The sequence below is a fragment of the Heteronotia binoei genome, chromosome 16 (assembly GCF_032191835.1).
Source record: "Heteronotia binoei isolate CCM8104 ecotype False Entrance Well chromosome 16, APGP_CSIRO_Hbin_v1, whole genome shotgun sequence".
NCBI lineage: Eukaryota > Metazoa > Chordata > Lepidosauria > Squamata > Gekkonidae > Heteronotia > Heteronotia binoei.
In genome coordinates, this window is record NC_083238.1 from 16,797,375 (window position 1) to 16,823,128 (window position 25,754).

At 45.7% G+C, this 25,754-nt stretch overlaps 1 protein-coding gene across 6 annotated transcripts in view; it reads right to left on the reverse strand.

The window, feature by feature from the left end:
- Positions 1-25,754, reverse strand: part of NEB (nebulin) — a 358,296-nt gene that overhangs the window by 231,629 nt on the left and 100,913 nt on the right. For all 6 annotated transcript variants that reach the window (XM_060256972.1, XM_060256973.1, XM_060256975.1 and 3 more), the window contains 10 exons: positions 24,017-24,130; positions 20,417-20,518; positions 20,222-20,329; positions 20,036-20,140; positions 17,175-17,273; positions 13,307-13,411; positions 6,633-6,740; positions 6,432-6,545; positions 2,933-3,130; positions 1,410-1,517 (listed from right to left, as the gene is read on the reverse strand). In XM_060256972.1, the coding sequence (XP_060112955.1) occupies positions 1,410-1,517; positions 2,933-3,130; positions 6,432-6,545; positions 6,633-6,740; positions 13,307-13,411; positions 17,175-17,273; positions 20,036-20,140; positions 20,222-20,329; positions 20,417-20,518; positions 24,017-24,130 (1,161 nt within the window). The remainder of the gene's footprint in view (positions 1-1,409; positions 1,518-2,932; positions 3,131-6,431; positions 6,546-6,632; positions 6,741-13,306; positions 13,412-17,174; positions 17,274-20,035; positions 20,141-20,221; positions 20,330-20,416; positions 20,519-24,016; positions 24,131-25,754) is intronic.

Below are 25,754 nucleotides of genomic sequence, written 5' to 3' on the forward strand. Positions count from 1 at the left end.
TTTTCAACTGGATTTTACTATCTGAACTGGCAAAACCCAGTTGGAAAGTGCATTGAAAGTGGATTCAAAGTGCATTATTTTGTGTGTGTGATCACAGCACAGGTCTACTGATGCAGTGGACTGGAATGGGCAGACCTGTTCCCTGGAGGCTGGGTCTACCAATTTTGCGGGAAAGGGTGAACAGACCTGTTATCTGGAGGCCAGGTCTACCAATACAGTGGAAGAGGCAGGTAGACTTGTTCTCCAAATGCCAGGTCTACCCCAGAAGAGGACAACATTTTCCATAATGAAATTTGACTTTGTTCTGTTTTCTCTTATAATGTTTAAATTCTTCTTAAAATATAGTTTAAAAATTCATTCTGAGATTTTTAACAATGTTATGGAAATAATCTTCTGAAAACTAATTTATGTGAAAGCCAAATGTAGACTAGCTCACAACATTTAATACTACTAGCTTTTTTTTTCGCTTACAGGGTAGAATTTTTGCTCAAAATACTGGGGAGTTTAGAGGGAACACTGATTAGGGCTGCCCTTGAAAATGTTTTGGAGACAGCAGGTTGTCCAGAATGCAGCTGCCAGGTTGCTGACTAGAACATCAAGGTCAGCTCATATCACTCCAATTCTGCAGCAGCTGCACTGGCTGCCAATTAGTCTCCTGATCCAATTCAAGATCCTATTGCAGGTGCCTGGCCTCAGGAGGGCTTGGTTAGCTGTTACCAGGGGAAGGGCCTTCTCAGTGGTGGCCCCAACCCTGTGGAATGCACTCTTGGATGACACCTGTGCCCTGCTGGACTTGTTTAGTTTCTGCAGGGCATCCAAAGGTTGGCCTTTGGAGGAAAACCACACGTTTGGGCTGTTTTTATTCGTGATATGGTGATAGCCACATATTTTAATAGTTTAATGTTTTAATGTTAATATTTTATATTTGTTATTTGGTTTTGTGTTGTTTTTGACCTCTTTGGTTTTAATGTTGCAAGTTGCTGTGAGACCCTTTGGGTGAACAGAGACTAAAAAAATCTAATAAACAAACAAAGGACTGCTTCCATCCTTATCAAACTGTGAGACTTAGATATAATGGAAGCTAGGTTTAACAAAGCCCATAAAAGGGCTTCTTCTACCATCACCACCTGGACTATGGAATTCCCTCCCAGAGGAGGTTAATTTGGTGTTGTCCTAACAGACCTTTTTTTCCTTTCCTTTTCTGGAAGGCCTTGGAGCTCAGTTAAATAAGGAAGTTGCTTTCTGTTGGAATCTGTGCCTGCCTGTTTTAGATATTTTTATACTATTGAGTGATTTCTTACAAAATTGTTTTATCAGAATGTTTACTACAAATCGCCTTGAGAACTTTACATAGAAGGATGACTGAGAAATATTATAAATATATTTTTTAAAAATTAAATATATTTTACCTCACTGATAATATCAGAAGCCCTTTTAGCTTTTTCTACATCCAGGGACCCAAACGGCACCCAGCCACAGCCTTTCATCCAACTGTTATAATCAGCTCTATATTCATTCTGAAAAAAAGGCAATAAAATTGCATTATATGACATTCTTACAAGCTATCCAATATGCAAGGAAATGTTCTTTGAAAATAATGTTTGAACAGAAGGCAAGCTGCACTGCATGGGATAAATGTCAGGTTGTAACACAGTCTGTTACAAATGGGCAACAGCAAGTGGTGAAATGTGAGAAATCTGAAGTTTGGGCGATTAAGAATTAACACGCAAAAGCATTCTAATCATTCAATTTATGGGACTGGAAAGTTTCTAAATTTCCCAATCCAAAAAGAGTAAGCAAAAAAAAAAAAAAAGACTGGCTATAAATCTTAAAATTAGCACTTTTTTCTAGAGGGCTTTTTTTTAAAAAAATCTGTAATTGTTTTACTACTACAATGACTTACCACCACTTATATGTTTCCATTCCAATTTTAAAGGAAGTATATAACTGCATGTGTGGAGACCCAAAGAAAGGAAGGAGCAAGTTATTACGGAAGCCAGTGATTACCATGCCCCCAAATCCCAGTGCAGAATCACTGTGAAATGTGTGCAGAAAGGAAAACTCGGGGGGAAGACAAAAGGAAGTTACGTGTAGAAGCTCCATTGTCACATTTGGATGCTCCACCACCTATTGTATACCTTGGCATTCAGAGCAGCCATGAACGCAACATGGAGAATCCTTGCTATGCGGGAGCAGCCATAGGCGTTTCAAAGTTACAGAGGTAAAATATATATTTCTATTCAAATTGTCTCTGAGAGTTAGGAGTAATTCAGAAAAAAAAATGTGTGTGAGGACTTATGAAAATTATGAGATGGATCTAGTAGGTAGGTCTAATCAGGTGCAAAGCTCAAATTCACACTGAGGTAATTATGTTCAAAGCATGTTGGAATTTTGTTGTAAGTATATCAAAATATAAGAGAAAGAAAAATTAGCAGCTGAACGCTAATACTTCTAGATGTTTGTTGTTCATCAGTTTGCCCCATCAAATTGTACCCGTATTTTTTTCTGAATGAACTAAGCACAAAACCTTAGGATATATAAGGGTTTGATCTATCCATAGTTAAAACACTGCTTGGCTGTTTTCCCACTTACCTTACCCCGGAGCGACGTCCCTCTTCACCGCGCTGTGTCTGCGTGGATTTCGCACAAACTGCTGCGCAGCACCAGGAAGAGCCGCGTAGTCCCGGGGCTTTTGCGTCGCAAATGTAAACCTGCTTTTTGGCGGTGAAGAGGGACGTCGCTCCGGGGTAAGGTAAATGGGAAAACGGCCCTTGTGAACATGATCTCTCCTTTCTGCCCCAGTTCAATGGTTTACTGCTGATCTTGGGGGCTCCCAAAAATTTCAATTGGAAATATGGCATCGCTGTATTCCTACACAATCTTTTCTTTGGTAGAATAATACTAAGTGTGCAAAAAAAGCAAGAGCACATACCTCGCTTTGTAGCGCATAAGACTTCTTGGCAAGTTCCACATTAATACTATCAGGAGGATAGGAGTAGTTGTGAATTAGATGCTTGTAGTCTGCATTGCTGGCGATAGCCTGTGTCTTCTTTGCTTGTACGACAGGGATCATGTCCAGCGGTGCTGTGTACTTGGTCTTGGACTCTTCATAACCTTTTCTGTATTCACGCTGTAAAAGAATGAATCTTATTAAATTCAAGAGTCAAAAGCTTTTGTGAACAAAACTGGACATTTAATAAAATGTAGGTTATCTGAATAAACATCATGTGTATGATATGTTTAGCTGCTCCAAATGAGTGGACTCTTGCTTTTAAAATGTTTGGAACACTTCTCTTTTTAATAGTAAAGGGTCCAGCAGCACCTTTAAGACAATTTTTTTTTAATCGTAGCACAAGCTTCCATTTAAACACAGTTCTCTTCATCAGATGCATCTGATGAAAAGAGCTGTGTTTCTCGAAAGCTTATGCTACAATAAAATTTGTTAGTCTTAAAGGCGCTACTGGTCTCTTTACTATTTTGCAGCAACAGACTAACATATCTAACTCTTCTTCTCTTTCAAGAAAATGAATGCATGAAGTCAAGGTAAGGGAATAGGTTCCTGAAGCAATGGAATACCTTTATTAATTGCTATAGTGTGTATGGAGAAAGTATTAAATCAGATGTTTGAGAGGCTGGGTCTTATTAATCCATTCTTCTAAGCTTTGATGTGTTAGCTGGAATGCTACCGTATCAGAAGAGGACTTCTTTGACTGGAGGGAGAGTTCTTACTCAGAAAAAGGGAGTTGTTGGCTCCAACTCACTGTTACAAATTCTGAGACAAGGTATGTGCTATTGTATGTAATCTTTTAACAAACAAAACAATAAGACTTTTTTGTGTCTGTAACTTCCAGAACTCTAATCACAGAAGAACACTTAGGGCAGCATTACACCCATAGCAGCCTAATGGTTTACAGTAGTAGTTAGACCTAGTGTTGTAAGAGTTAAAATAAAACTGGCTGGAGAGCCAGTTTGGTGTAGTGGTTAGGTTCGGCCCCTCCCCAGCCAAGCCGGCTTGCCGGCGCTCAGGCTGGGGGCCGTCTTTGCCCCCTCGGAAGGAGGGAGGAGCAGCATCACCCGACATACGGGTGTTTGCTTGGGCGCGGAGTCGGGGCTATATAAGCCCCGGCTCCCCGCCCTCCGTCACGCAGTTCCTTTTGGCTCTCTGCCCGCCCACCCTCCCTCTGGCAGTACAGGCATATGCTGGTCGTCTTATTAGGGGCCAGGTAGGAATTTTTTCACTTCCACATAATTGTCTCACATGGGGGTGTTTTTTGCCTACCTTGTACTGCCTAGTAGCGTTAGGATTTGTTATTGGTGTTTGTTATGGTCGCAGGCTGGAGGAGGTTTGGCCACAGGGTTTTTCAGGGGAGCACCTATGGCTTAGCACCGTTGGTGCGGTGGTCTGTATGAACCGTAGATGGGCTACACGGCTCAGTGCGGGGAATGCAGATCACAGGGAGCCTCACCTGGGCGGATCTTTCCATGGGGATTGATGCTAGCCCAGGTGGTGAATGGCTGGAGGCCTGGCCGCTCAGCGACAACCCGAATACGGCGGGCTTGTGCTGGGGGCAGGGTTGCTTGCCCTTTGGACAAGGCGGGGTCCGGGGTTGACCCCAGGGCTTGTCTGGTTTAGGTTTTCACCCCTGCCAGTTACAGCTAATTAATTGTTAATAAAGCGGCCCGGTTTAAAACCCAACACTTGTGTCTGCCTCTTCATTCCGACTGGGGGGGCAAAGTGTGCGGACTCTTATCTGGGAGAACCGGGTTTGATTCCCCACTCCTCCACTTGCACCTGCTGGAATGGCCTTGGGTCAGCCATAGTTCTGGCAGAGGTTGTCCTTGAAAGGGCAGCTGCTGTGAGAGCCCTCTCCAGCCCCACCCACCTCACAGGGTGTCTGCTGTGGGGGAGGAAGGGAAAGGAGATTGTGAGCCGCTCTGAGACTCTTCAGAGTGGAGGGCGGGATATAAATCCAATATCAATATCATATCATTAAAAAATAGATGCTAACAGCCTTTTAGTTTCACTTATCTCCTCTGAAACTCTTCCACTTAAAGTATTAGGTGTTGTGGTCAGTCTGAACATTAATATATATTAAACATTTTTTAAAAAAACCTGATTGACTAATATGGATTTCTAAAGTAGCCATGCAGCAGTTTCAAAGAGCAGCCGTCTTGGTCTAATCTAGAACAGCTAGATTAGAGTCCATGAGCACATTAGATACCAACAAGATTTTCAGGGTATGAGCTTTTGTAAGTCAAAGCTCATATCCCCAGAATTGTTGGCCTCTAAGGTGCAAATGGATTTGAATCCAGCTACCCTTGCAACAGTTACTGATATTTCCATCTTTAGTTTGTCACTTCTGCAGCACAAATAACAGGTTTAAACAAAAGTAAGCCCTGCTGTGATCTGTGGGTCCTACCATCTAGCAAATGTGTTTACAGTTGCACTGCACCATTTTTTTTTTATGGCAGAAATTCTCACAGGTCAACATATAGAAAAAAACCTTTTAATCAGGGCATTTTTGTTTTTAGTGAAGGAGAGCCCCTGAATAATTAATTAATACCCCCAATAATAATATTTGTCATATTGAGTAAAAATATGCTTTGTCTTCAAACAGAGGAGTCTGTTGTCAAACTGACGTTAGAAGCACAGACAGCCTTCAGTGGGTGTGTATTAGGATGTGTATTAGGATAGGACAAATGGGCCTCATTGAGAAGCTTCTTGCTGGAGCTGATAACGGAAAGAGATGGGAGGAATGGAAAAGTACTAGAAGGAGTTGCAAGGGGGTGGGGGAATGTTGAATCAGATAAGCTTATGTGCCTGCCTGCTTGTTATCGATGTGAATAAAACTGTCTGTATATAGAATGATTTTAACTCAGTCATTTTGAGGGCCCATGCCCGACTGGGTTCTGCTTATGGTGCCATAAAGTAAACCTCGCTTCAACCCAGTAAGTCTGTGCAGACCTCGTTATTTCTCTGCTTCATTAGCAGGAACTCCTTTGCATATTAGGCTACACACCCCTGATGTAGCCAATCCTCCAAGAGCTTACAGGACTCTTAGTACAGGGCCTACTGTAAACTCCAGGAGGATTGGCTATATCAAGAGGGTGGGCCTAATATGCAAAGGAGTTCCAGCTACAAAAAAGCCCTGCTTTTAATTAAAATATTACAACTCTGCAAGTATAAAATGAGTTAAAAATCTGGAACTACAGAAGCTCAGTCAGATATAGATATTCTCTGTCTTCTAACAATTAAATCAGTGCTGGATTATGATTTCTTAAAATATATTCATATGTTTAATTTTATCATTTATTCTTTATTTTTATTTTTTCTGGGATGGAATAAAATGAAAAAGTCTTCTTCAGAAGTGATTCTGTAAGAATTTAGCGCCGTACTCATTTTCATGAAAGAATAGCACTTTGAGACTTACATCACTCTGTTGTTTGGCCACTTTCTGAGAATGCAACATCTTGGGATCATCATGGATGCTCAAAGCGCCAATTAATTTCCCTCTGCTTTGTTCATAAGCTTTCTTGTACTCCACCTACACGGGGATTAAGACAAGCATTTTTTCCAGTATTATGTAGCTTTTGGTTACAAATAGTTACATTCATTCCTAAGCAACACTTACATCACTTGCAATTTTTCGGTTGGCTTTAGCAGCAATGAGTGGAATGGCATCAACCTTAATTTCAAATTTCTTAGCTTTTGATCGTTCCCAGTCATATTTATACCAATTCTGTTAACATAGAAAATAAATAAATTATATTAGGACTGTGTACCAAAAACTTTAATGCATTCAATTGTTATAAAGAATGTACATGCGCTATAAATGAATTGCTAACATTGTTCAATAATCATAAAACTAGAGATATCGCTTTGACTGATTATATTTATAACATATTGTGATTGACTACACTTTTTTAAAGCTTGGAAGCGCTATGTAAACAGATAAAGGACTTTGAAGGGTTAATTCTTCACAGAACCAGAGAGCCTTGAGTGACAGGCTGTTCCAAGAGATCTGATTGATTAAATTCAGTCTGATTTCACCACTAGCTGAGAAGAGTCGAATATTGACACTTTCAAAATTCAACCCTGACTGAGACTAGTTTAACACTAGGACTAGTTTAACACTAAGACTAGGAGAACTGGAGAAAGCTGGCAAGGACCAGTGGGTAGTTAGATAGAAACTTCCATTAGGGCCAAAAAAGAGGGATAAATCTTCTAGTGAGAAGAGAATTTCCCTACCCAGTGACGGGGGTTAGCTCTGAAGAACGCAGAGATCACTGGTCCAATGTGGTTTGAAATTGACTTTAGAGACCTTAAGAGTCAGTTAAAAGCTCAAGAAGTATTGGTGTTTGACGAGAAGGGGTTTGGGTACTGGAAAGAGTGTACCAGCTTTCTGGAAACCAGAAGAGTCAGAGAATACTAAAAAAAAATTAAAAAGCATGCAGGAGTGTTTGGAAAACACTGGAACAAAAGCATCTAACATAAAGATTTTAAGTGTCTCTGAATAACTCTCAGTAGCCCGAAACATAAGAACTATAGTATGTGCATGTATTGGTTTTACTTCAGAAATTTCAACCTGACCTTTCCCCTCTATGTTGAACAAAATATTTTGTTAATTTGGAATATAAAAACATCTCAAGTGCCATTTGTAGTGTATCAAGAAATGTCATGCGACCCGACGGGGGGGGCAACTGGGCAGTCCCAGGAGCCCCAGCGCCGGGAGCCTGTCCCCGCCTATCTCCAGCTGTGGCGGGAAGTTCAACGGGGCTGGATTGGCCCGACCAACCCAGTAGGCTGTACCCGGGATTGTATATAAGCGGGACCCGGCCCGCGTGTTCGCTCTCTTGCAACGTGCTCCTAATAAACCATGTTGCCCTACTCTCATCTCCGCTTCGAGTACGTTACACTGGCGACGAAGGTGGGATTCTAGCCTCAGCGGCTTCGACGGAGATCTGGGCAACAAGCGACTGCCGCCGCCATCATGGCCAACCAAGGCGGAATCACCGGCTACCTCGAGCCCTTCGACCCAACCAATCCAGAGGGATGGGAGTCCTACGCGGAGCGGGTCGAGTTCTACCTCCGGGCCAACAAGATCACTGACGCCGGAGCAAAGAGGGACGTTCTCATGAGCGTCTGCGGGCCTGCCACGTTCGAGATCGCCAAGGGTCTCTCGGCACCCGCCCGTCTGACGGAGAAATCCTACGACGAGATCATCCGACTCCTCACGGGACACTTCTCACCACAGCCTTCGCGGGTGGCTCGCAGGTTCCTGTTCCACAAACGGGACCAGATCGCGGGCGAGTCCGCCGCGGACTACCTGGCGGCCCTCCGCAAACTCGCCGGGAACTGCAACCTCCCCCAACTGGAGGAAGCCCTGGCGGACAGATTCACGTGGGGCCTCCGCGACGAGAGGCTCCAGCAGAAGCTCTTCGCCAAAGAAGAGCTTACTCTCCAGGCCGCCTTCAGCGAAGCGGTGGCATGGGAACGAACCGCACGAACGTTTCCCCGGGCCAAGATGGAAGCTGCCCACCACGGAGAGCTGGACCACGACGGCCCCGAGGAGGAGGAAGCCCATCAGCTACGCCGCCCAGCCGGGCCACCCAACAGAGCGACCCAACGCCCCCGAGAGACCGACCGACCACCAGCGTCGGAGAGAGCCCCGGCCACCAAGTGCGACAGCTGCGGCGGCCCCCACGAGCGGAGAGACTGCCAATACCGGACCTGGGACTGCAGGAGCTGCGGAAAGACCAGCCACATTGCCAGGGCTTGCCGAGCCAAGCCCAACCGCAGGAAGCCGACCACGTACCACGAGTCCGCGGAGTCCCACGCGGTAGACTCTACGTCCCTACAGGTACTGAACTTGCCCCACGATTCCCCCGATAAAATCAAAGTGGCGGTCCTTATAGAGGGGAACCCCTGCCAAATGGAGGTGGACTCAGGGTCCTCCATTTCCCTTATTGCGGAAGAAACCCTAAGAGAACTGTGTCCCCGCCAGCGGCTGCAACTTCGGCCGGCAGACTTCATACTCCGGGACTTCCAGAAGAACCCGGTGCAAATTGCGGGGTGGGCGCGGGTACAAGTCGAGCGGGGGTCCTTCCACGGCCCGCTGGACATCCTGGTGGTTAAGCGCCAGCTGGCCACCCTGCTAGGTCTGGCCTGGTTCAAACCCTTGGGAATCCGCGTGGAGGGGGTGGGCCAGACCATAACGCCCCGGGGGTTCGGGGAGATTTGCAAGGAATTCCCCGAGGTATTCGATGGGTCCCTAGGGAGCTACCGGGGGCCGCCCATCTCCCTGCCCCTAGACCCCACGGTCAGACCGATTCGGCTCAAGGCCAGGAGGGTTCCGTTCGCCTTGAAATCTAAGATTGAGGCAGAGTTAGACCGCCTCACGGCACAAGGCGTCCTCGAGCCGGTGGACTACGCCACCTGGGAAACCCCCATCGTTACCCCCATCAAGCCAAACGGGGAGGTGCGGATCTGTGCCGATTATAAATGCACCATAAACAAGGCACTACAGGACAACCCCTATCCAGTGCCGGTGGTGAGCCATGTCCTGGCCGCCCTAGCGGGGGCTAGGATATTTGGGAAGCTAGACCTGGCCCAGGCCTACCAGCAGCTCCCAGTAGACAATAAGACGGCGGAGGCCCAAACGATCGTGACCCACAGGGGGGCTTTCCGGGTAAAGAGGCTTCAGTTTGGGGTTAGCGTCGCTCCGGGGATTTTCCAGAGCCTAATGGACGCTCTCCTTAAAGGGATCCCAGGAGTCCAGCCGTTTTTCGACGACGTTTTAGTCGCCGCCCCGGACCCCGATGAATTCGGCAACCGCCTTCGAGAGGTGCTCCGCCGGTTCCAGGCAGCGGGGCTCAAGGTCAAGAGAGAGAAATGCTTGCTGGGGGTTCCACGGGTGGAGTTTCTGGGGTTCGCCGTTGACGCAGCAGGCATCCACCCCACGGAGGAAAAGACCCGAGCCATCGTGCAAGCCCCGGCTCCCACTTGTAAAGCGGAGCTCCAAAGCTTCTTGGGGGTGCTCAACTTTTACCACTCCTTTCTCCCCCACAAGGCAGCCCTGGCGGAGCCCCTTCACCGGCTGCTGGACAAAAAAGCCCCTTGGGTTTGGGGCAAACGACAGGCCGCGGCGTTTCAGGCGGTCAAGGACGTCCTGGTGTCCAATGCGGTGCTCCACCATTTTGACGAGGCCCTCCCCGTCATCCTGGCCTGCGATGCGTCGCCGTATGGGGTGGGAGCAGTCCTGGGGCACCAGCTTCCGGACGGGAGGGAGGTACCGGTCGCATATTACTCCCGCACGCTCACTTCAGCCGAGCGCAACTACGCGCAGATAGATAAAGAGGCCCTGGCAATCGTGGCAGGGGTCCGAAAGTTCCATGAGTATCTATACGGGAGAAGGTTCACCATTGCCACGGACCACAAGCCCCTCTTAGGTCTACTGGCCCCAGACCGACAAACCCCCCAAATACTCTCACAGCGCGTGTTGAGGTGGAACCAATTCCTCAACTCATACACGTACACACTGGTTCATAGGGCCGGCAAGGCTATGGGACACGCGGATGCGCTTAGCCGTTTGCCGCTGCCGGAGACGGGTCCGGACCCCGCACCCGCACACCAGGTCATGATGATAGAGAGCCTCCCAGAGCCGCCCCTCCACGCAACGGAGGTGGCCAAGGCCACCCAGAAACACAGGACATTGGCACGGGTGCTCGACTGGGTGGTGAGGGGGTGGCCAGAGGGAAACATGGGGGATGAATTCAAGCCTTACAAGGCGAGGAGGGAGGAATTAGCCGCACACAAGGGCTGCATACTTTGGGGCAGTAGGGTAGTGATTCCACCCCCGCTCCAAAAGCGTGTTCTAGAATCCCTACACGAGACTCATCCCGGCATAGTGCGGATGAAGGCTCTGGCCAGGAGCTACGTCTGGTGGCCGGGAATGGACGGGGAGATCGAGGGCTGGGTCCGCGGGTGCCAGACCTGCCAGGAATCACGGCCCGAGCCGCCCAGCGCCCCCGTCACTAGGTGGGAGTCCACCCGGAAACCATGGTCGAGACTCCATATCGACTTTGCGGGCCCATTCCAGGGGCAGACCTTCATCATAATGGTGGACTCCTACACCAAATGGCTGGAGGTCATCCCCATAGGGTCCACCTCGTCCACAGCCGCGATCAGAGCTCTGCGCAGGGTCCTATGCACACATGGCATCCCGGACACCATAGTCTCTGATAACGGGGCCGCCTTCACCTCAGCCGACTTCCAGGCGTTCCTGCAAAGATATCTGATCAGGCACATAAGGTCGGCTCCCTTCCATCCGGCCACCAACGGCCAGGCGGAGCGGATGGTCCGCACAACAAAGGAGGCCCTCGGCCGAATTGTACAGGGGGACTGGGACCACAGGCTGGCCGCGTTCCTCTTCGATAATCGGATCACCCCTAACCCGGTCACAGGAGTCAGCCCGGCTGAGCTCCTCATGGGACGCAAACTCATAACCCGGCTGGACCGGCTGCATCCCGACCGAGCTTCAGACACCCGCGGGAGCCCCGAAGTCCGAGACGCCGCCCGGGGTTTCTTCGCGGGCGACCCAGTTTTCGCCAGAAACTATGCTAGGGGCCCCGATTGGGTGGCGGGGCGGGTACTGAGGGTAACCGGGTCCCGCCACTACGACATATCAACGGAGGGGGGCCAGGTACTACGGCGGCACATTGACCAGTTGAGGCGCCGCACCCTTCCGGAGGCCCCCACAGACACGGACGAGGCTATATCCAGCGAGGAGCCTAACGGAGACCGCCTAGAGGACGCAATCCCAACATCCGTGATGCGGGCGCCGGAGGTACCGGAACCGACCGAGCCCGAGGGATCCGCTGAACCGGACGGGCCGCCCCCGTCCACTCCAGGACCTACCGAGGCACCATCCTCGGCGGCCGCGCCGCCGACACCGGGACCCCCCAGACGGTCCACTCGGGAGCGCCGGCCCCCCGCATACTTACAGGACTTTGTACATTAACCAGGGGGGGAGGGGTGTAGTGTATCAAGAAATGTCATGCGACCCGACGGGGGGGGCAACTGGGCAGTCCCAGGAGCCCCAGCGCCGGGAGCCTGTCCCCGCCTATCTCCAGCTGTGGCGGGAAGTTCAACGGTGCTGGATTGGCCCGACCAACCCAGTAGGCTGTACCCGGGATTGTATATAAGCGGGACCCGGCCCGCGTGTTCGCTCTCTTGCAACGTGCTCCTAATAAACCATGTTGCCCTACTCTCGTCTCCGCTTCGAGTACGTTACACCATTAAAGTTTAACCGGGCTCCCAATCCTTCCCTCAGGCTCCTGGGCTGAGCAAACAACCAAAATATTATACTTTGACAGGGTGGGACAGCAAGAGTTCTTCAGGAAAGAAGAAAACACATTACTAGGCAGCTCAGTCAGACAGGGAAAGAAAAATGGAGGGAAAATCTTTCCTCTGAGGGAGGGAAGTTGGGATAGGGGCATCATACATATCTTCAGGTTAAGGGAGCAGCAGTTCTAGATAGTTTTTAAAACATGCCTGTTCTTTTCATCAGACTCAACAGATCCCTAAGACTGACTGAACTTAGATATGTTTTATTTGTCATTATTGCTCCAAACTACTTTTATCTAGAATTTTTCTGACAATTTAATAGCATATATTGATTTCCATTGTATATTTGTATGTGAATACTGCATTAAAAATATTTGATTGATACTCAACCTTTTAAAGTAAAGTTGTGAACAATAAAAACTTTCTGTTGAATACCACTAACAGCAATATAATGATATCTAGTACCTAATTCTGAACATGAGATCTCTCAAAATATCACGAGATTACAATAACCACAGCAACCTAGCAAACAAGCCTCATCCTAGGCAATCTTGGTCTCAGTAGCTTGGACAGGAACATAAAATAGTGAGCAGAGAAAATGAGGGAAGTGAACAAAAACTGGAAGAAAGAGAATCAGAAGGAAATGGGATAGGGGCAGAGATAAAGCTGCCAAAAGGGGGGAGGAACGAGAGAGAGAAAATGGAACATATGAAGGGAAAGGAAGAAAAGCCTGGGAAAAAGAGAGGAAAATGCGTAGTGGTAGTGGTGATGGTCATGGTGGAGGCCTGAAAAGAGAGAGAAAGTGGAGGCAATTGTGAAGGGATAGGATTTTCCTCTTCAGTGAGCTTTGTAGGTGGTCGATTTGTAAAATAATTATAGGATCAGAGTTTGTACCACTGTCACCAACTATATCTTTCTTGCTATACAGGTGTCCTGTATTTAAGTAAGGTTTATACTTACATCACTGAGATTATATGCATTGACTCGAGACTGAAGGAACAATGGAGCATCTGGTGGTACAGAACATTTGAATTTCTCACTTTCATGTTTGGCTTTGTAGTTCAGCTGAAAAATATAACCAAATAATATTCACATAAACCATCCACATCCTGAAATACCTTTAAAAATGCCAAATTATCTCCGAATGAATCAGAGGGCAGAGAGAATAGCCCATAATATCGGCAGCATACCATTCTGATTTCTCTTGTGCGCTTTCAGTTTGACTCTACACGCCCGTGTTCAGAGTTCTGTGGAAACTGATCCATTCACACCACCAGAGAGTGAAAGGCTCTTTTCTTTCACTGGGAACAGTGACAACCCGTAGCCGTTTTCTTTTACACCAGATTCAAGATACCAAGCCATGTCATAAAACCTTTAGCTTTTACTTAACTGCAAATCTGAAACGACTGGATCTACGTGGCTATTCCTCAAATGCAATGTCAGTATTGTCTGTGAATAATATGCCCGTTCCCCAGCTATTCTGCATTCCAAAAATTATTGAAATCTTAACATTTGGGTTTACTTTAGAAATTAGAATGCAAACACCAAGAAAATTCATGCATCATTGCCCAATAGTGATGAATTCCCATTACAAGCAACCCATGACAGCACTTAGTGCTACCTTATCTCCTGGATTTAATTTAAACCAGAATTGCACCAAGGACTGACAGTCTGAATGCCAATGCTCAGCACTTAAAGCGTGCATGAGTAAAGTGCTGTCAAGGCACAGCCAGCCTAGGGCAGCTCCAGCAAGGGGCTTTCAAGGCAAGTGAAAGGTGAAGATGGTTTCCCATAGCCTTCCTCTGCAGAGTCTTCCTTGGCGACCCCCCTCCAAAGTTCAGTCTGTTTGCCTTCTGAGAGCTGACAAGAGCAAGCTATACCAGAGGTGGCCAAACTTGCTTAATGTAAGAGAAGGAAGGAAGGAAGGAAGGAAGGAAGGAAGGAAGGAAGGAAGGAAGGAAGGAAGGAAGGAAGGAAGGAAGGAAGGAAGGAAGGAAGGAAGGAAGGAAGGAAGGAAGGAAGGAAGGAAGGAAGGAAGGAAGGAAGGAAGTAGATGGGGAGAGGGAAGAGGGAAAATAAAGCAACTTTAACTTTAAATGCATTCTCCAAGCTGCCAGCTGACTTGGCTTGGAGAAGTGATTAAAGAGAGAGATGCCTTCTCCAAGCCAGCCAATGGAGTGATGTAAAAGAGCCACATGCGGTTCCTGAGTCAGTTTGTCCACCCCTGGGCTATACCAGGCTGCCTTCCCTCCCACTTCCTTTAAAAGGAGGTATGCAATTTCTATAAGTTTCCCCATCAAACTTTAGTCTCCCATGCTGCAGCCATGCTATTCGCAAACGTCCTTTCAACCCTCAGCTTTTAAAATTGGCAGGAGATCACAGAAAACTGAGGAGGTCAAAAAGCTCTGTTCTGTAACCGGAGCCCCATTCAGGATTTTCTAGACACAACCCAGTATCTGCTCTTGTAGAATCTCAGCAGTGTGAAGAAATTTATCATTAAATAACCACATTTTGGATCTCAATAAAACAACAAATTCTGAATATTGCAGGCTATTTGATTGAGATCTCCCCGGAATCACTATTATTAAATCTACGCATTAACGAGTCAATTCCTACTGTAAAAAAAAACAAACAATAGCTTTATGCTGCTAAAGTTACATTGACTTTGTTTTGGAAAGACAAAGACCGACAATTGAACTCTGGCACAAAAAATTATGGAAACTATTTTTTGTGGGTCCCAAAACTGGGACCCACAATTCTGCCCCCAATTAAATAGCTCTGGTGGAATTAGGTCAATGCCTGGGGCTTTCCCTGGCTTTAAAGTATCAATGAGCTGCTTAACTTCTGTACACCCCACTGGAGGCCAAGCTGGTAAATTATGGATGATATCAAAATTAAGTGGGCTTGTAATTGTTTCCCCATGTACCATCTTATAATGATGTAAACAGGCATCTGGCAAAATAGGGCTATTAAATATATTTGGTGACCTACGTGATGGATCAGAGACTAGTTTCTTTAACTGCCTTCCAAAGTTCCTCCGTAGAAGCCATAATGTCTTCTTGTTTCTTTCTTCTAATGAGGGCCTTATATTAGGCTTTTTGGTGTTTTAAAGCTATTATGGATGTTGCTTCAGGGTTAGTTCTATATTTTGCATAGTTAACATTATGGGTATACTTTGCTCTTTTACATTCTGCATCAAACCACGGTTTGTGTGCTTCAGTTCTTTGGTTTAAAGGCCCCGACTTAGCTCTTATGAGTAAAATAACTGTAAACGTAAAATCTTTAACTAACGTATCTCAAACTGCATATTTTGAATCTATATGGTTTCCAATACTATTATTTAATCTCACAAAGAGAAATTCCAAATACTGTTAATGAATGGTATCTCTAATGACTAGTTAGGTATATTGTTGAAAAGACTGATCGATCAATCACACCTTTATTGGCATAATCAAAAGAGATATACAGAGACGTCGGCCAAACAGCAATCAAATGCGTCGGTTTCAAAGCATAAAAGGCTAAAATAAGATTAAGAATCACAATAAAACTTGCTTAGACAATTTCAGCCAAGAATTTGGCAACAGCTCTTGTGATATCAGTTATGTTGTCATTTAGTAGGAAACAGCAATCAATCCTATTTTCTTGATTATAGGATGGTAAGGAAAGGCTATCTAATTGAACCTTCCACAGATTAGTATACACTTGGCAGTTCAATAAAATATGCTGGATGGAATCAGGCAAGCTTGACCCGCATAGACAATGTCTATCGCTAAAGATTGATGTATGCCATATGTAGTACATATTATTTTAAAACAGGATGATGCTGTTCTTTCTTATTTGTATATATACTGTGAACTGTCACACTGAGATTATGGATAGATTTTTGCAAATATTACTCTCTGTACGTAAAACTTAACTGTATCTGTAATGTATCTGTATTGTATTTATGCCAATAATATACCAGGTTCGGTACAAGGTGCTGGTTATCACCTTTAAAGCCCTATATGGCCTAGGACCTACCTACCTTAGGGACCGTCTCTCCCCACATGTTCCCCAGAGAGTGCTTAGATCTGGTTCCCAAAATCTGCTAGTAATCCCCGGGCCGAAGGAGGCCCATCTGAAGTTAACCAGGGATAGGGCCTTTTCAATTACAGCCCCCTGCTGGTGGAACCAGCTACCGGAAGAGGTGAGGACCTTGCGGAACCTTGGGCAGTTCCGCAAGGCCTGTAAGACGGTTTTCTTCTGGTTGGCATATAACTGACTGGTACCTAAAAACTGCGAAGGAAGGTTGTAGAATACCAGTGCACTGTTAGATCGTTTTCTTGTTTTAACTGTTGTAAATTATTCAATGTATTTTAATATTTATTAACCTTATTGTTTTGAATTTTATGTTGTAAGCCGCCCGGAGCCCACCTTGGTGAGGAGGGCGGGATATAAATCGAATAAATAAATAATATGCCAATAATTATTTTTTAAAAAACAAAACAAAATAAATAACCACATCCCACCTCATGGTCATTGGACTACTGTGGATCTATACCTTTCAGAGAATATACTCTTCATGGATGTTTGAGTCCCAGCCACCCTTATTGTTAGAAATTAACCTCGGCTGTTTTCTGCTTCTTATCCATAGGAAGCCATGTGGGAAGACCTTTTTCATACTCACCTAGCATCCTATGGATAAGCAGCAGCTATTACTGAGCTGCTCATTTGCCCAGACTGGCTCATTTTTGAGGGTGTCACTAGGCAAAACCACAATAGCACCCCTGCAAACTGTGTGTCAAAGAAGGCTCCATAAAACAGGAGCTGGAGTTGCCAGGCTACTTACATCGCTCAGCTGCTTGGAATTAATCTGCGCTTGCACCAGGACAGGCGAATCGGTCACTTGTGTGAATTTGATCTGATCAGGATGCTTTTTGTACGTATGCTAGGAGGAGAAGAATTAAAAGGGGTGGGGTGACGGTTGGTTTGTTTCTGGCATCTAAATTCAGATACAGTAACTTTTACAATGATTTATTCAGAAACAATATAAATGATCCAGCCAAGACATAGTGCTTAAAACTCGGAGACTGCTACAGATATAACATATTCTAAAAGTATCGAACATTCCAAAAGTATCAAAACACTGAGCAAGGCAGATGATTCCCCATACATCATACCTATGGATATAAACGTGCCACAGTTTCACACTTGTATTATTTACACTGCGGCTGCGATCACACACACTAAATAATGCACTTTCAAACCACTTTCAATGCGCTTTCCAACTGGATTTTATCGCGGCTGTTTCAACACAGCGTTGATTCTGATTTTACGAGCATTGAATCCATCAGCAGAAAACTCCTGTTCAAAAGTACTCTTGTAAAGTGAGGAGCAACTCCGGGTTGGAATTGCTTTTGGTGCCAATTCTAGAAAATGAGTGTAGACGACTTAAGGAATGCAAAGCAAGACAGAAGTGAGGGCGGTGTGCAATGTAGATGAACATTGTAAATGAGCACTGAGAGGATCTTCTGTCAAGTGTAGAAACAGCCTGTGTGAACTGGCAAAATCCAGTTGGAAAGTGGATTGAAAGTGCATTATTTAGCATGCGTGATCACAGCCTGTGAAACCTAAAAAAGAATGTATAGTATTGGAGCTTACAAAAAAGTTAAGCATTATAATGGCCACTAGGTGGCAGGAGAAGCCTTTAAAACTACATACATTCACCTTTGGAAAAGCTAAGACCACAGGTAAAAAACTACACATTAAGTATTGATGCTCATAATGAAACCCTGAGGGATTCCTTCTTCCCAAATATAGCCCAAATAGGCTGCATTTGGAGAAGACAAATATTGTGGGTGTGGGTAGGAAGCTTTCACCTTTTTTTTCCTTTCAGCTATTTCCCCACAAAATTTCTCTTCAACTCAAAACCCCCCACAAAGATGTATAATGCGCACGTGTGTACGTCTGCAATGCATAGCTGCTAGCTAAAAATAAGCCAAAACGTAAGAAAATTTCTTTTCAACTCTGAATCATCCAAGGCCATATTATGAATTTGAACTTTGCATCTGTCTTCCCTTTTCTTATATTTATAGGTATGCATGAATGCGGAGCAGCAAGATTTGCAAAGCTAATCCCATCCTCCGCCCACCTGTTGGCTCACTAGGCCTGGGCCACCAGTCAGGCTCCATCACTGCTGCCTCTGCAGCGCACGTGGCAGCAACTCCTCGCTCCCCCTTCTGCACAACTGCCTCCACTGCAGCCCCTCCACACCACCTTCCTTGGGGAGGAACGGTGGCTCAGTTGTAGAGCATCTGCTTGGGAAGCAGAAGGTCCGAGGTGCAATCCCTGGCATCTCCCACTAAAAAGGGTCCAGGCAAATAGGTGTGAAAATCCTCATCTTGAGACCCTGGAGAGCCGCTGCCAGTCTGAGAAGACAATACTGACTTGGATGGACCAAGGGTCTGATTCAGTAGAAGGCAGCTTCATATGTTCATATGTTCACATGTGGGGGAGGGGATACAGCAGCAGTGACTCCTTCCTCATCCGCCTGCCTTGCCACCCCTTGGCAGCTCAGGTAGCAGCAGCAGCAGGAAGGGAAAGTGTCGGCAGCTCCTCACGTACCCATCCACCTGCCTGACTCCCTGGCACCTCCACAGCTCACCCAACAGCGGCAGTTCCTATTCCTCTTCCCTGCTTTTCTCCACCCACATGCCCAGTGGCAGTGACGCTCGTCCACTGGGCCAGGTTGATGCAGCTGGGAAGATTTAAACTCTCTTTTGAGTAACGCCAAAGAAAAACCCTCGAAATCAGCTGCACGAGGGCTCGATTGTGTTCCAAAATGGACAGCGTGTTGAAAGCGGATGAGAGTTAGGTTAAAGAGAAATGGGGAGACGGGAAATCAGTCTACTTGAGGCCCTGACAACTCAAAGGAAGAGGAGGGGGATTTTGAAGGTAGGTTGAGCTTTCCGAACTGTTGCTCCCTCTCACAGTTCCTCACCTGCAGCCTGCTTGTATATTCTTAAAACATAGGCTTAGAGTTGCCATAGCATCTCCGCAGACGGAACGATTTCCACTCATGGGGTGTTTTCGCACTCACCTTCAGCCGGCGCCGCGACCCTCTTGACGACGGAGGATCTGTGCTGATTTCCCACACGAAGCGCTGGAGCAACCAGAAGAGCCGCCAATTTCCGGCGCGAAGCCCGCTCAAACGCAAATCGCCAGGAAGCAGGAAAACGCTTGAGCGGGCTTCGCGCCGGAAATTGGCGGCTCTTCTGGTTGCTCCAGCGCTTCGTGTGGGAAATCAGCACAGATCCTCCGTCGTCAAGAGGGTCGCGGCGCCGGCTGAAGGTGAGTGCGAAAACACCCATGGAGAATGACTTTCTCTCCTCCCCCTACTCCTTCTGAAACTCATAACTTTATTTTACTTTTACTTACTTATGTTATTTATAGTCTACCTTTCTCTCTTGGACTATTGCCCTCCAGATTAGTTGGGCAGAGGGACATTTGAAGCGACAGAAGGGGAGACAATCAAGCTTCTCATGGGGAAATTGGCTTTTTTTTGTGGAAACGCTCCAGTGGATCCAAGCAACACAATACTTTCTATAAAATGAAGCTGGTTTGTTTCCATTAAGGTCTTTAAGATCCGTACCACATAGCAAAAGAGAAATGGACGGTAAAGATAAGCTCCCATGGCCACAACAGACTTACGTCTTTGCACTGGTCTAACTTCTTGAAAGCTTCATACTCTTGAGTTATGGTCTGTGGGAAGTAACATTTTGTCTTGTCTTCTTCGTAGTCTGCCTTGTAGTTTTTCTAAGGAAGGAACAAGAAATCAATAACCATTGTAAACTTCCCATGAGCCACTTTACTAAACAGGAAGGCAAGCATATTTACATCGCTCTTCATGGCTTCAACTTTCATACAGTGAGTGTGATATGGGTCTTCATAGCTGCCAATGTACCGGCCCAAGATATTGTTCTGATATGCCTCTTTATATTTAACCTGTAAAAAGAGATGCCATATGTTACTAACAAGCCATGGGAAATCCGGCCAGAGCCACAACATACGGGCCATCATTAAAATACTCACATCGCCAAAGTTTTTCAAAACACTGTCTACTTGATATTTCGGAGTGTCACAGTAGTTAATGCTGATTCCTTTTCCTTTTTCATATGCGTCTTTATATAATCTCTGCAAAGGAGAGGAGTGGAATTAATTTCATAGTATCAAAACCTGCCAGAAAATGTTATCGCTCCTTCTACCAACTATTTATCAGTCCATTGCTTGCCTGAAAATGTTAAAAAAAGATGAAAAACCATCAAGCTTAGCTGCAAAAGTGCTATTGCAATCTATATGATTCTGATCCATATATGCCATCAGGTGTTTTTTTTCCCAGGGGAACACAGCAGAACAGAGTTCCAGAACCTCTTTGTGGAAACAATTTAAAAAAAAAAAGTTTTAAAGTTCATGAGGGGCACCTGGGTATTTTTCCTTCATTTCCCTGTTGAGAGTTCTGGCACTTCTTTTTCCAGAAAAAAAGCCCTGTGGATAAGTATGCAAGATAAGAAGAATGCTGCTACATCAGCCAAAGGTGCGTCTAGTCCAACAACCTGTTTCTAACTATGACCAGCCAGGTGCTTCTGAGAACTCCTGTTTCTAACTATGACCAGCCAGGTGCTTCTGGGAACTCCTGTTTCTAACTATGACCAGCCAGGTGCTTCTGGGAACTCCTGAAGCTGAGCTAAAGGCAATAACATTTCCCCATTGTCTCCCTCCACCACAACTGATATTCCAAGGTATACTGCCTTTGGACATGGAGGTTCCATTTAGCTATCATAGCTAAGACCCATCCATAGACCAATCCACCATGAATTTATCCAACACTATTTAAAGACTGCAGGCACCACTATACCTTGTGGCAGTGAGCTTTGCATACATAATAATGAGAATTCACTGTTTTGCTTTTGTTGCATGTTAATTTCCCTTATGGAATAGGAAGTTCATCAAGCTATGGACATGAATATCCTTTGTGCAGCTGCTTCTGTCTTAGTGGCAATGGTTAAGGGAGTACCCAACAAGAATAATGAATTATGATTGTTTGATGTCCTTTTGTAAATTTAAATCTGTCATTTATTCTTGGGGGTGTTAGTTTATTTTAGGGTTTGGGGATGGGGTAAGATTAAACAGCACCTACACAAGTCGACATTTATGTTACCACTAGGAATAAGGCCTGTAGTGAAGGAACAGATGCCTTATTGAACAGGAGCAAGCAGCCAGGCCTAGTTAAGTCATGGCAGCCAGGTGGCACCTCAAGGGTGCTGCCAGGCCTAGGGTAGCCAACCTTCAGATGGAGCCTGAAGATTTCCTGGGATCACAACTGAACTCCAGACATGAGATCTCTCTCCCCATCCTGGAGAAAATAACTGCTTTGAGGGTAGACTGTATCCAGTTCTATTCACCTGAGGCCTCTCCCTTTATTGACAGCAGCAGCCTCTGGCTAGGGGCAAGGCTGAGGGGAGGAGGAAGAGATGAAGTGACAGGAAAGGTGGCAGCCATGCCTCTGAGGAAATGCTCCCAGCAGGGCCAAGCCTTTCTGCCTAGTCACATTTCGGCGGCAGCAGCTCCCTGGCTATTTCTGTAGCCTTCGGAGGCTGTGTGTGCTGGGAGGCCATCTGTGTGGGCCATTGATGGGGCAGCAGAGGTCTGTTGCTAGCATCATCTTTTGTGAGGCTGGTCGACAGAGAGGACACAGAGAAGAGTTGGAGATGTGGCTGTTTCTGAGGTAAGACTGTTTCGATGGTTTGTTCAACATTCCCAGGGCTGCAGTAGGTGGAGGCAGGGGAGTTAGTCAATGGAGGGCCAGAGATGCTCAGGGAGCCATGATGGGCCAATGGTTTGTGGAGTGCGTGGAATGCACCCCTAAGCCAATGGGAAAACTCTATTTTGCCAACACCATTAGCAAATTATATATATTTACTAGGAGTAAGGCCCGTTGTGACAAAAAATACAATGGGGTCTAGAAAGAGGCTCTGAGTGAGTGCCCCCCCACCCTTGCTGTCTTCCGCCCACTGAAGTGAAGGCATGCCCTTCCCCCCACACACACCTGAAGGGGAGCTGACGTCTGTCATTTGGGGAGCAGTTTTAATTCTGAATGATCTCCAGTGGTTCCCAAGGAGAAACTGGCATTGTATCTGTCTGAGGTCTCATCCCTTCTCAAACCCCACCCCTTAAATCTCCAGGAATTCCCTAACCTGGAGTTGGCAGCCATATCTCCTTTCCTTTATCTGTCCCTCTTTCAGCTTTCCATTGCCTTCCCCCTCCATGTACTTTCTACATAGGAAAAGGACAATCTTTCTTCACACTGGTGGGGGGGGGGAGACCAAAGCAGCTTACATCATTCTCCTTTCCCCCACTTTGATCTGCACAACCTTGTACGTTAGGTTAGGCTTAAAGTCTGTGACTGGCCCAAAATCATTGCCAGCTTCCACAGCAAAACCCGTGGTCTGGCAGACCCCGCTCTGAGCCCGCCCCCCCCCCCCCCCGCAACCTTGGCTTTCACTCACCACCTCACCAATGTTCTCTCTAAGCTGCAGAGTCTTGTGAGCAAAAATTCTACTTTGTGAGCTACTGGCATTAAAGTTGTGAGCTTAAATGATTGTGCTCTGGGGCCATTTTTCCTGAGCTAAGACAAAAAGGTGTGAGCTGGAAGCTAAAAATCTGTGAGCTAGTTCATGCTAACTTAGCTTAGTGGGAACACTGCTCCTCACCCTTGCTGTCTTCCCACCCACCCTGCAGCTAAAACAGACACCGGCTTTGCATTCCACGCACCCCCGCCAGCATGTGTGTGTGTGTGTGTGTGTGTGTGTGTGTCCCAGTGTCTGTGGTGGCTTAAAGCCCTGAAACAGGTCCATAATGCTAAGAAGGAAGAATAATGGGGGAGAGGGGTGCAGCGGGAGCATGACGACAGTCACACAGACACTGAAGCACATGATTCCTTTTGTTTGCAGTGCATTGTTGCCACCTTTTTCTGTCATATTCAGCCTTGTGGTGTTTAGCATCAGCTTGAGCTTGTGGCATGATTATTTTTTTTTTGGCCTGGCCTGGTTGTGTTATAGAGTATGCACCTCAAAGGCAAGTATTTTTGTATGGGAATGTATCTGATTTCAGTTTTCCATCTTCTCCCCCCTCCCTGCAGCATAAACCTGATAACATTCCCAGGCCTGAGTAGGTGGGCAGAGGAATATGTCTCTCACAGTTTACTGTTTGTTCGCTGTTTACTTCGCAGCAGTGTTGTTTGTGTGTGGGGGGTGGGGGTGTGGGGGGGAGACAGACTATCCCACACTTCTTACAACAGGCCCTGAGGAGAGACAGTAGTAATCAGAAAGGCTCCAGGAGAACCTCTGAGTAGAGAATTGTCTTGCTCAAAGGTCAGTGGCCTTATGATATGATTCTGGCCTGGCAGTGCCGGCAGTAGGCCGCAGGCGGGTCACAGCAAGGCTACCCAATGGTAGTGGGAAGTGGGGACAGACAGAGTGCCAGCCAATAGTTGATGCAGTGAAGTCCCACCCAGTCCCAACGAATGAGGAAGCTGGGATTTCCAAACATGAAATCAGTTTTATGTCTATTGATAAGATTCAGTACAGTACCAGCATCTCATAAACAGTCAAGGAGTGCTCTTTCGATACTTACATCACTCTGTTGTTTGGCCACTTTCAAAGAATGTATCATCTTGGGATCATCGTGGATGCTCAAAGCTCCAATTAATTTCCCTTTGCTTTGTTCATAAGCTTTCTTGTACTCCACCTACATGGGGATAAGACATGAGTGTTTTGTTCTGTATCCCAGATCATGAGTGCTCTGTGTTGCAAATAGTTACATTCATTTCTGTTCTTTTTTTATTAAGACTTTTATTGTTTTCACACACACAAAAGTTAACACAACAAACCATCCCCGTATAGCCCACCCCCTCCCTCTTCCTCAATGTGTCCTATTAGTAGAGAAGAAAAGAGAGAGAGAAAAGTAGGGCAGGAGTGTAGGTGAGGAAGGGACGGTGGGAGGGACGGTGGCTCAGTGGTAGAGCATCTGCTTGGGAAGCAGAAGGTCCCAGGTTCAATCCCCGGCATCTCCAAAAAAGGGTCCAGGCAAATAGGTGTGAAAAACCTCAGCTTGAGACCCTGGAGAGCCGCTGCCAGTCTGAGAAGACAATACTGACTTTGATGGACCAAAGGTCTGATTCAGTATAAGGCAGCTTCATATGTTCTTTTTTTTTTTTTTTTTTTTTTTTTTTTTTTTTAAGAATTTTACATTTTATTGAGATAGAAAAGAACAATACATAGACAAGAGAAAGAAAAAGAACAAATATACACCAACAAGCAACACATACAAATAGTACATAGCCTAATGAAAAGCTAGGCCATAGACAAAATACAAGCATCCATTCCCCCTTACCCAACCAAGCACACTGGGGGGGAGGAGAGGTTTCGATAAAATAAGAACAAGTTTTCTAATTATAATTTCACAATTATTTCAGCTGTACTTTACATAAGGTAGTTTAAAACTAAACATTAACCTTTTCCTTAGATAGTATTTATGGCATGTTTTAATATAGTTACTCCGTGTCAAATCCTTTACTTTTAGCCCATTTGTACACAGGATCCCATTCCTCCTGACACTTCTGCACATTTCCATTTCTTAATCTTGTGGACATTAGGTCGGCCTCAGCGGTTTCTAATAGTTTATTTATAAACTCTTCTCTGTTCGGGGTTTTCTCACCTTTCCAATACTTGGCATATAGTATTCTGGCAATTGTAATTATATACATTAGCAATTTCAACTTTGTTACCGGCACTTTCTGCCTGCAAATGTTCAAGAGATATAGTTCCGGCACATGGGTAATTTGTGTTTCTAAAATTTTTTGAGTCCAGATGTTAATTTGCACCCAATACTTTCTAGCTGATTTGCATTGCCACCATATGTGGAATAAAGAGCCTTTAACTTCTCGACATTTCCAGCACTTGTTTGAATATGTGGGGTAGATTTTTGCCAATCTATTAGGTGTAAGATACCACCTGTAAACCATTTTATATAAATTTTCTTTAAGATCTGCTGGTCTTATCAGCTTTAAATTCTGTTTCCATAATCTCTCCCATTCCTCTAAATCTATGTTATAGCCAAAGTCTTGGAGCCAACGGATCCATGTCTCCTTCACCACTTCGTCACTCATCTTAATTTGTAGCAGCCAATCATACACCTTGGAGATCATTTTCTGCTTAGATTCTATAATCAAATCTAACTCAATTTGTGTGTTCACAAAACCTTTTTCTTTATCAGCCCGAAATCTTGATCTTAGTTGACACTGAAGCCACCAACTTAACTTGCCAATCTCTTCTTCAATCAGTTCGTTTTTATCATTCAATAAATATGCATA